At 37.3% G+C, this 12,044-nt stretch overlaps 1 protein-coding gene across 5 annotated transcripts in view; it reads right to left on the reverse strand.

Moving 5' to 3' along the window:
* Positions 1-12,044, reverse strand: part of loxl3b (lysyl oxidase-like 3b) — a 72,041-nt gene that overhangs the window by 37,137 nt on the left and 22,860 nt on the right. For all 5 annotated transcript variants that reach the window (XM_030127520.1, XM_030127519.1, XM_030127518.1 and 2 more), the window contains exon 4: positions 8,902-9,119. In XM_030127520.1, coding sequence (XP_029983380.1) covers positions 8,902-9,119 — 218 coding nt within the window. The remainder of the gene's footprint in view (positions 1-8,901; positions 9,120-12,044) is intronic.

The raw sequence follows: 12,044 nt of genomic DNA on the forward strand, positions 1-12,044 counted from the left end.
CAGAAAACAGGTGATTAGTCTTTTTTCTGTGACTGTTTTCAGTCTAAAAACAGAGCTAAGCTAACAGAGCTATAATGTAAACTATCAGCTCATGCAGAACGTGAACATTATTGGACAGTGTTATTTTGTCGACTGTTGAAGTAAGTGTGTATGAGTTTTAGTTTGAAGAACAAAACTTGATGATTCCATAATACAGATGTGGAAACAATTAACTTTATCCTTTATTGTGTGATTGATTCAGTCTGTGGAAACATAGCTTTGATGGGTGGTTTTGGTTCTAAATTTGTTCTGGTATCAGACTTTTCCTGCTGGTGAGAGTCTGGAACATCACTAATACACAGAACAACTTTACACATTTAATAATCATGTCCAGTTCCACCTCCACTCATACAGTTTAACTGAAAAGACCAAAATAGGACCCACACCTGACAGGCTGGGTGGAGTTTGTCTGTTATGTGACCAGCTGAATCATTTTGCTCGACCCCAGACTATTCCCCCGAGCCTCTGCCTTCACACACGTCTGAGAGAAAACACACATTTCCTCTTGTCCGACTCTTAAACATCTGCAGGCAATGAACAAAAGTAAGTGAGTGGAATGGAACCAGGAATGTATGCCGTCATACTGTGATGAAGACAAACTGGGAAATGAATCACACAGCACGGCAAGGTCCGGTATCAGCCATGTTCCATCTGCAGCCCATAGTAATAAACAAGGAAAGGTCCAAAGGGGACTATTAAGGCCATTTCCAGGGATGTGAAAGCACTGAATGAATTGCAGCTCCTTTATCATTTAGACCCTGATTTTGTAGATTCAAGAATTTTTCGGTTGTTTTTTTTTTTTTTATTCGGCCAAAAATTTACCGAAATTTACCACATTTTAACTAATGCTTTATTGTATAACATCAGTTAACTATATTGTAGCGAAGTTTTTTTCTTTGAGTTCTTTGAGTTTTGTTTTTTTTTTTTTTACTTCAAAAGGTCACAGTTCTTAAGGTTACTCTGCATCTTTAAGAACATATCTCCTATTGTTTTTTTTTTTCTTTTTAGTTTAGTTTTATTTCGAGCACAATAGAATCATCAGATAAAGAACCATAAAACATGGTCTAACAAAATTTTTTGACGCTTGAAAAGGAGTGGGAAGAAATATAATTTAAAGACTCCCACCCCTTTTTACAAAGTAATAATTCAATTAATTCAACTTCCTTTGCTGTGTTAACACTCTTTTTTTTCTGTATATTTTTACAATAACACAAAGCATCCATACAAACAATTCACATACACTTTTTTTGGTCACCTCACATACAATCAGATTTGCATAATTAACTTTTTTTTTTTTTTTTATTTATATGCACTTTAAATATTTACTACAAATGCAATCAATAAATGTGATATCTCCTATTATCAGTAAATGAATGATGACAAATTATATACAGAACTATTACTGGAAAGTAATCAGTAATGTAACTTACTTAATGCAGTTCATTGAGCAAAGTTAACCTATAGGTGTAATAATAATATTTAACAAAAGCAAACTGAAGAATAATATCAACTAATCGATAATGACCTACATTTACAGCCTACATTTGGATATTTGTTCTATTAAAATGCATTCAGTTATTCCCAGTAGTTTATTCTCTTTATGTCATAATGTTTCTCTTGGTCCAGATGCAGATAATGAGCTTAATTTGTTTTTTCCTGCATGAGACAAAAGACCCATGTTAATTTGTCATTCCATCACCACATGCAGTTAATTAAAAGTGATAAACATGAAATATGTGACTGTGGATTCTGAACAAAAACATCCTCTGGAATAAGAATAAAACAGATCAGATCAGAGCTCCGTCCAGTGTTTGTGGCTCCATGTGTGCGTTGTGTTTCAGATGGTGGATAAAATGTGGCCTCCTTCACATGTTTCACATCCCTGGTGAGCAGCGGTTTCAGTTATGTCGCCTTTGTTTACCCGACAAAGGCTAGAATCCTGTTTGTGTTTGCGGTCAGTGTTCCCACTCGACTTTCCAGACTGAACCCATGGGAATGTCAAACAGGCTGCAGCAGACGTCCAAGCCTCAGGGAAAGTTCAAGCCACCTCACTCTGCATCATTTAAAGGGTTCTATGTGGTGTTAATGTTCCCAACTGTCACCAGCAGGTGGATGTTCAGCACAAGAGCACAGGCACAGCTACAAAAAAACCACCAAGTTGGAAAAGATAAAGTTTTCTGTTCATGGACAAATTCATTTGTTTTATCAACAATGGAATTCTTTTTTCTCTACTGTAAACAAGAATGTCCTGCCATTTCCTATGTCCTTTTGATGGAGAAATATGTTGTTAATCTACATTATATTAACTCTTAATCAGCCCTGAGCATTGTAAAGAGGAGTTGATAATATTATTTATTTTGTTGTAGTGTGTTTTTTGTTGTGTTTAGGGTTTTTTTTTCCTCTTTTTTGTGTTTAATAGGTCTGTAGGTTTGTTGTATTATTTTTTTTTTTTGTATTGTGTCTGTGTGGTTCCTTATGACTAAGTGCATGTTTATGTAAATATATAATTTAAAATAAAAAAAACGAAAAACGACTAAATTAATGCTATTGTAAGATGATTTATTTTTCCTTTGTTAATTTTATTCGTATAATTTAAATGGGTCTATATGGTTTCAGATATTGGGACTATTGTAATGGATTGGCGGAAGGATACTGTGGGGAAAAAAGGTCATGTGACAGGGAGAGTATGACTGTAAGTGAGAGCTGGAGACGGCTACTAAATATTCTAACTGTGGAGTTAAAAAAAAAAAAAATCATCTTACACTATGTTTACACAGACTGTATGAGCTGTCGATGGTTCCTAAATTAACAAGTGAAAAGGTAGGCGGAGCTTAGTAAAAAACCCCGCCCACTGATCTGCCTTGGCAGAGGTCTGCACTCTCGGAGTGCTTTTCTACTTGTATATGAATTTTGATTCAGCCTTTATAGAGACCTTTTTCTGTTCCAACCTGTATCTGACAGTAAATGTCAGTAGTTGTAGATGCTTGTTTTTATGTTTAGTTCATGATGTGTTTTCCTCTAAAAGTCACTTTTTCCTCAGTTTTCTGTTTTGATATTCTCCTGAGACCTAGCAATGCATTTTTGTCCTCTGAAGGGGACAAAAGTTTGACAGTTTTACTTAACAAATGCTGTCCATTGCAAAGGACATTCCATTTAAAAAAAATTATAAATGAACACAAAATCAGTTTAGAAATGTATCTGAAAAAAACTGGTGCATTATGCAGTTTCCTATCAAGACAATTGTTTAATGTAAAAAAGCTAAAATTTCCACTTTCCTGGGTCTCAGGAGGATATAATCATTGAATTTCAATGACATAATTAATAACTTTTTACATATTGATTGTGATTTAGCCTTTATTAAGACTTTTTATGTATTATTTTGACCTTTTTCTTTTCCAACCTTAGTAATGAAGGTGTTTTTTTTTTTTTTTTGCATTGTCAGTGTTTATATCCTATTTTAAATGACATGGTAAGAATGCACCAGTGGAAACATCTAAGAAGCGTTTTCTGTTTCCATATAGTTGAACCACAGCTCACCCACAGAACATCCATGTCTTTGTGAAACCTTCCTTTCGTCATTTCTTAACCTCATGATGTTTCCCATCAAAGTCAAAGACAGTGGTTCAGGAAAAGGACATGGGCTGTAACTTCCATATTGAGAAGATACAAAAAAGAAACATTTCAAAGAAGTCGATAGTGACGTTTCTAGTTATGTTCTCTGCTTTGATGTGTACGTTTTACTGAAGTCGTGGTCTAATATTTACCAGAAAAGCAGCTATGAACTGTGTTTCAGGGCTCATTATAACAACCAGGCCTCCTCAGACACCATGTGGCATCTGTCGACACTGAAGTACAAAAGTATGGATCTGCTCTGGGTTCCTCTGGTGCAGATTTTGTGTCACGTCTGCACACATGTTCCTCAGGAAAAGATAAATCAAAACTTAAAGAGGGAAATCCAGACCGTCAGACTCTTCAGCACAGCTGTTTAAGCTCCTTCTTTTTTATTTCCACTTCATTTCTCAGTATCTGACTACAGATATCTGGTATTTTAACTGATGATTCACTGTCTTTCAGTCAACTTTTAAAGAAAATGAAGCTAAAATTGAGTTTTTATTTCAGGATAAAATCTTGTCTTTCTTTTGAGGCAAAAAAGACTCTTGTTGCCACATTTATGACTATGTTGGATAATGGGGACATTATTTCTATGAATGCATCATCACTGTGTGTCATACGCTCAAGTTAGATGGACAAAGCTTTTTACACACAGACTGAAACACTGGTATTCTTACCATAAACAATATAATAAATAATAATCAAATATGAATAAAATAAGAAACAAAAAAACAACAAAAAATGAACAATATAATAAACAAAATTAACAAAATAAACATCAAAATTATCAGTACATGAACAAAAATGCATGAACACTGGTATTCTTTTATTTATAAATGTATTTTAGTTCTTCTTCCATGGTCTACATCTGCTGGAATGACTTTAATAACTACAGTCTCTGGTCCCAGGATCTGCTAGATGTGCATGTTCCAAAAGTTAGAACAGAAGTGGGAAAGAAAGCTGTTCAATGTTCTGGTTCCACTGAGTAGAACAACCTACAGGAGGAGAACAAACTGAAGGAACTGGTCTGTTTAAAGACATTCAAAGTTACATTAAATGAATGGAAAAGGATAAATCTATATGTAGAAGTTTTTCTAATTGATTGAATCAGATTCTGCTGTGAAACGCTTTTAAGGAACATTCTTGTATAGTTTTAGTACCTTTTAATTCACTGATGGTGTTTTATATGTATGCTATTAGTTTATTATTCTATGTATGGTTTTAGAACTGAGTTTAGGGCTGCACAATACTGGAAAAAACTGACATTGTGATTTTTCTTTACCCTGCGATATACATTTCGATATAAAAAAATACTCGTGAGGATATAATAGAGTGTGTGGTGCCGACCTAAATGGTCAAACTAATTAGTTGTGTTTCCTCTTGTTGTTGCAGGTGGAAGACACTGTCGACACGGAACACGTGTTTCAGTTTCATCTGACGTTGCTTTTCTTTTTAGCACCAAGTCTTTATTTTCGGTGATTTTCTCTTGTTCATTGCTCATTTTTCAGTGTTGTTACCAGTAGTCGCTTTTCCATTGGACATCTGTGCAAAACTTTACCGATATTTACTAAATCTTGAAAAAAACAGAAGTGCGTAATGTAAGTTTTTCCATTAAATCACAAATGCGATGATTTGTTTATTTATTATCACGAGATGTAGGGATGGGAATTGATAAGAATTTAATGATTCTGATTCCATTAGCGATTTTGCTTATTGATCCGATTCTTTATTGATTCTCTTATTGATTCTCATTGGGTGAGGGAATAAAAGAGTACAAACGGGTGTGTTTGCATCAAGTGTCTTTTATATTTCCATCTGCACAGAAAATATAACATATACAGTATGTACAAATAATAATAACAGATGATGCCGGGCCCGGTTTTGGGGGGGCGGGGGGTACAGTGACAGTGAAACTAAAGACACTTTACTAATTCCTCTATTGCTGCATTTCCACTACGTGCAACCGGTTCGACTCGGCCTTGTCACATCTGCCACCAGACATTAGTCTGGTTTTGTCTGTCTTGTGTGTTTTGTCTGTCACTTCCTGTTTTATTGTGTTAAGTTCTCCTCATGTGTCATGTCTGGTGTCTTTGCTTCCTTTCCCTAATCAGTTCCACCTGTGTGTGATTACCTGTCCCCGCCCTGATTTGCTCCACCTGTGTCTCATTGTCTTCCCTCCCTCTTGTGTATTTAAGCCCTGTGTTTCCCCCTGTCCTGTGCCAGTTCGTATCGCCTAGTGTGTTACTTACCAGCGTTTTTTGGATCCTGTTTGTCTGTCTGCCTGTTTTTGACCTGGATTGTTTTTCTGGACCTCTGCCTTTCTGCCCGACCCCTGTCTGTGCCTCTGCTGCCGTTTGCCTCAACGTGTGTTCGACCTTTTGCCTGTTTTACTGGTACGTGAGCTAGTCTATCCCAATGTACTGTTGCCTATCCGTTTGCCTCACCGTGTATGACCTGGTCTGCTTTCTGACATCCCTCTGCTCTCCCCTAGTCGGATACCCGATGTGTGATTTCGGTCCGGGCTGTGAGGGTCCGTCTCCGGTCCGCCTCACAAACCCTGTGAAGAACCCTGAACTCTGTAACCTCAAGAATCTGTATTCTAACACAATCCTTGACTTGTCAGTTAAACCTGTGTTCAATAAACACTGTAAACTTTTAAGTCTGCTTCCGGGTCTGGCATTTGGGTTCAGTCACCGTACTCTGTTCGTTACAGGCCTGTCTCCCATTGTTGTGCACCTTTCCCCTACTTTTAGAAACTTGTATTTGAGGGGGTACGACGTTTGTTGCCCGAACTGGAACTGGCCCCAGATGACGGCCTGGTGTTCACTCTGCCGATAGATTCACAAGCGTCGCTAAGTATCGAATCAAATGAATCACATGCTGTGGACAAATGTTTGAGCAGATTGGAGGGGTTCCACCCTTTAGAAGAAATGGAAGCTTTGACAGTGTTCCAGTGGACCTGGTGTCATCCATGTGGACCTGGTGTCATCCATGTGGACCTGGTGTCATCCGTTCAGACCTGGTGTCGTCCGTTTGGATCATGCAAGCAGAATTAATGAGCAGAATCGTTAAGCAGGCAGGCAAACGATTCCGAGGAATCGAGCTACTGGGATCCGGTTGTCAAAAAGAACCGGTAGTTTATTCCCATCCCTAGTGAGATGACACGAGAAGTCATTCCATAAACATGGCAACGAACATAAATATGGTGTTGATTTACAGCTATATTCATTACTATCATATTACTCCTCTATCTCGTACTAAATTAAAAAATGATGCGGTTTCCTGGTGTGTCCACACATGCCGCACCATGTTTTTTCTTCTTCTTCATTAGTTGTAACATCCGTCAACATCCGGTTTTTTAATTCTAGTTGCGAAAAAAGGTCTTTCCATTGCAGTTTTGCGTGATATACCATTTGCGCTATGCCCGAAAAACCACCTCTTGCCAGCGGAAAAACTTTTAATTGAAAAATGAGACTTTTGGTGAAATTGTCGTTTTTTTTCCAATAGGTACATTTTTATGCGCTAGTTATATTTGCGCAATTTGAGGGTCAATGGAAAAGCGACTAGTGACTCATTCCATGTGCAGGGGGTCTGCTTGGGCAAACTGATTAAGAACGATTGTGATTGGTGGGTGGCTGCTCGCTGTGTGTGTCAGGTCCCCAGGATGAACTTGGATGAGAACATGTGGAGTTCATTTGCCTCCTACATTACAGAATCTGCGATGGGACTATTGCGCACACGTACATTGCGATGACGATGCTCAAACAATATATTGTGTAGCTCTAACTGACTGTTCCTGTGTTTTATGTATTTCTAGTGTGGCTGTTTAAACCTCTACTCTCTCTAACGTCTGCTTCTGTCTGTTCCAGGACACTCCTCTGTCCATGTTACATAAAGGTGAAGTATTTGTTGTTTCACACCAAGGTTCTAGTAGTGTTGGATTTGTCATTACAGTTTAGTTTTTAGTTTTGAATTTTTTTTCTCTAATTCAGTTAGTTTCAATTCGTTTTTAGAGCAGGTTTGCTAGTTTTTAGCTTACCGGCCAACAGGCTGTAAGCTATTGTTGTCATGCGGCGTCCGTCGTCGTTGTTGTCAAAAATTTCAATCGTCTTCTTCTCTGAAACTACAATTCCAATCGACTTCAAACTTGGTATGCAGCTTCTTTATGATCATGTCAACAAAAATTAGAGAAATTATTTGGATCCGGATCTGATTCTAGATTTGGTGTGACTTTGAAAAATTTCCCCATTATAAGAGATAGGAAGTGGATCGATGCAATAACTCAGTAAATATAAATGATATCCAGTGTAAATTTCTACAGTCCAGCCCCGATGGGGAGATGACCAAAACATAATGGCCATATGCTGATCAGGATCTTCTTCTGGATCCGGGAACTTACGGAAAATTTAACATGGGCTCTTATGGGGAAAACATTTCAATCGTCTTTTTCTCCCAAACTCCAGTTCTGATTGACTTCAAACTTGGTATACAGCTTCTGTATGATGATGTCAACACAAGCTATTGAAATTATTTCGATCCGGATCTGATTCTGGATTTGGTGTGACTTTGACAAATGTTCTCATTATAACAGATAGGATGTGGATTGAATCAGTAAGTATCAATGATATCAAGTTGGAATTTGAATTTTTTCCAGATCTGATTGGAATATGACCAAAACATGAGCTATTTCTGTAATAGAATAAATACACAGAACTGGGTGATAATAAATGGCATCTGGATACATTTCCCAAAGCTTTTAATTTGGCCGCTAAGCTACAGGGCTATTGGTCCTATTTTTTTGTCATTTCGTTAGTTTTTGTCAACGATAATAACTTTGGTCTGTACACGAGAATGCATGTTGCAATAACAGGACGGCCGCAACCTGGGAAGTGCAGATCCATCCTGCCATACTCATCTGTCCGTATCTCCCTCCATCCCATTTCCACACCTAAACAAGTTGAATCAACATTGAAAGGCAGGAACATCTGCCATGGGTAAAAACATGAAATGTACATGGTGCCCAAAGTGGTAATGCTGTAACCTGGCAAATTTTGGGGAAAACAAGATGGATGGAGATGGAGTCCCTCACCTTCATAGCAATCTTTTTATTTATTTCAGTTAACGAAAATGTTTTTACAATTCTAGTTTTCGTCATTTCATTAGTTTTCATTAACGATAATAACCTTGTTTCACTCGTAGAATAAAAAGGAAGTCCCACCCACAGCTCAGACCGTCGGCAGCTTCACTTACTTGTAGAAGTTCTTGTTGACTTTCCTCTCGTGCGGGAACCCCAGCATGCCACAGATGACGCGGGTGTTTTTGATGGTCCAGCCCACGTCGCAGATCTGCGCCCAGCCGTCTTTATATTTGACCTCCACCACACCCTCAGTGATGGGCAGCTTCTTCTTGGCCGTGGCGACCACAGGACGCAGACGCACCTCCTCCACCTTGTTCTCATCCACGTGGGCCTGGAGGTTCACACATAACACACCACAAATCCAGAAAATCACAATCATTGTTTCCCCGATTCATCCACTCAGACGGATTCCCACATGTGTAAAATGTATTTCAGTTCAGATCCGCTGTATAAGCAGTAGTCCACAGCGTAGCACTACACCCATCTATCTTAATGGCTCTGGGGATGGAGGCTGGGGGGGGGATTGGGTGAGATGTTAAAATGTGTGGGGTTTTTTCTTCTTTCCTCCCTCTTTTCTCACTCTATCAATGCTGTTTTCTTGTCATTTTATTTCTTAAAGTGCATTTGTTGTGTTGATACTAAAAATGAAGCATAATGTACACATCAGGGGATCTCAAACCTGTACTATGATAAAGCTTTGCAAAAATATCTGAGACACAGGTGTAAATGCATTTAACCCATAAAGACCCAGTGCTACTATTGTGGCAATTACAAAAATAAATTTGTTTCTCTATTTAACCTTTCTTGTGTGTTTTATCATAATTTATTATAATATTATCCTTTGCATTTTGCATTTTTTAAGTGTAAATCATGTATTTTCCTATATTTAATTTACTGATTATGTAGATGTTCATAAAAGCTCACAAGAAAGTTGAGGGGTTTTATATTAAAAAAGAGAAAAGGGAAGAAAAAGTGACTTTTAGAAGAAAATACATCATGAACTAAACAGAAAAACAAGCCTCCATAACAATGGTCATTTACTGTGAAGTACAGGTTGGAACAGAAAAAGGTCTAAATAAAGGCTAAATCAGGCTAAATCAAAATTGATTTGCAAAAAGTCTATATGTCTATAAATATATTATCCTACATGTGATCATTCTTCAGTTTATTCGTTGAAATAAACATCTTCCTCCTGAACTGAGAAAAGGAAACTTAAGCCTTAAACACCTAGAACTATATTTCTAGTGACTTCCAGATAGATTTATCACAATTTATTATAATATTTTCCACTCCGTTTGGCATTTTTCAGAGTAAATCATGTATTTCCCCATATTTAATTCACTGATCATGTAGATGTTCATTAAAGCTCAGAGTAAATTCAAAGGTTATTATATCAAAACAAAGAAAACTGGAGAAAAAGTGTCTTTTTCAGTCCAATCTCTCATTAACTGAATATAAACACAGTGTGTCCATCCACTGTCACTGACCCAACTCCATGGGTTTGACTGGGGAATCAATGTTGTAGAAGATGATGGTGTTTCCACGGTAACTACGGAGCCTCTGAACGTCCAAATATGGTCATATCTGATGACCATGAAAAGATGAAGAACTGTATTTTACACCAATTATTCACATGTATTGATAGGATTAGTGGATCAGAAGTTCTTTAATATTTTAGATGGGTAGATGGTTTTGGTCGTCTGTGGCCGTTTGGGTCTTTATGGGTTAAGTGTCTTGAATGAGGACAACAGTCCATCCAGTGAGTCATAGCTGTTATGGAGGGTAATTTTAGGTCTAATCATCTCGCTCACAGCTTGTAAGTAGTAAACGTGACCATCTCTGATTGCCAGCCTCGCTATGAGTCACTTCCACTGTGGTTTATTTGGAAAAACGCTGACTGAGGTCACAGAGTTAAGTCTGGATGCCACATTTCACCAGCAGAATCTGAGACGGAACAACTGCACACTTACTACTAGGAAGAGATTTTCTATGTCACAGGACACTGTATGAAGTTGTAATTATTTAACAGACTCAATGTGGACAGAATGATTCTAAGACGGTAAAGAATGACCTCGATCTGTAGATAAATGAAAATTAATAAAAAGGGGAAAAATGAACAAAACAAGCACAAAAATCATTAATAAATGAACAAAATAAACAAAATGAACAAAAAACATTTTAAAAAAATGAACAGAAATTAACAATACAGACAACGAAGATAATCACATTGGTTTGTATGTGGAACCTGAACTAAGTTGAGTTTGACATCCTCCATTGATCATATCTTCAGTGTAATTATCGCTTTTCAAAAATTCCTCCCGTGGGCTAGATTGGAACCACTGGAGGGCCAGTTTTGGTCCACGGGCCGTATGTTTGACACCTGTGCTCTAAAATCATTTTAGTTCAGGTTCCACATACAGCACTAAATGATCTCAAGTGGGCCGGATCAGTAAAATAATTCCATAATAACCCATAAATAATGACAACTACAAATGTTTGTCTTTGTTTTAGTGCAAAAAAATAACATTCAGTTATGAAAATGTTTACATTTACAAACTATCCAAACAAAAAAGATGTGAATAACCTAGAAAAAAAACTGAAATTTTTAAAGAAAAATAAGTGCAACTTCAACAATATTCTGACTTAACTTATCATTTATACATGTACATTACAGATCAGATCCACAAAGACACAAAACATTTAGTAACAGACATATATACAGAATATTGTTAACATTGCATTTAATTTTCTTTAGACATTTCAGGTTGTTCATATTTGTTCAGGTTATTCACATTGTAATGCTAAAGGATACTTTGTAAATGTAAATATTGCATAATTTAATTGGGTTTTTTTGCACTAAAACAAAGAAAATAATTTAGAATTGTTGCAATTTATAGGTTAATATGTAACTGTTTTACTTGAGATCACATTGGTCTGTGTCACATCAGCCTCCAGACGTTAGTCTGGTTTTGTCTGTCTTGTCTGTCATTTCCTGTTTTATTTTGTTAAGTTCTCCTCGTGTGTCATGTCTGGTGTCTTTGGTTTCTGTTCCTAATCTTCCCCACCTGTATGATTACCTTTCCCCGCCCTAATTTGTTACACCTGTGTCTTGTTTTCTTCCCTCCCTCTTGTGTATTTAAGCCCTGTGTTTCCCCTAGTCCTGTGCCAGTTCGTATTCTTCTCTGTGTATGACCTGGTTCAAATACTGACTATCCTCTGCTTTCCCCCAGTCGGGTTTCCGACGCGTGTTACCGGC

Source organism: Sphaeramia orbicularis, chromosome 22, assembly GCF_902148855.1.
Source record: "Sphaeramia orbicularis chromosome 22, fSphaOr1.1, whole genome shotgun sequence".
Classification (NCBI taxonomy): Eukaryota; Metazoa; Chordata; class Actinopteri; order Kurtiformes; family Apogonidae; genus Sphaeramia; species Sphaeramia orbicularis.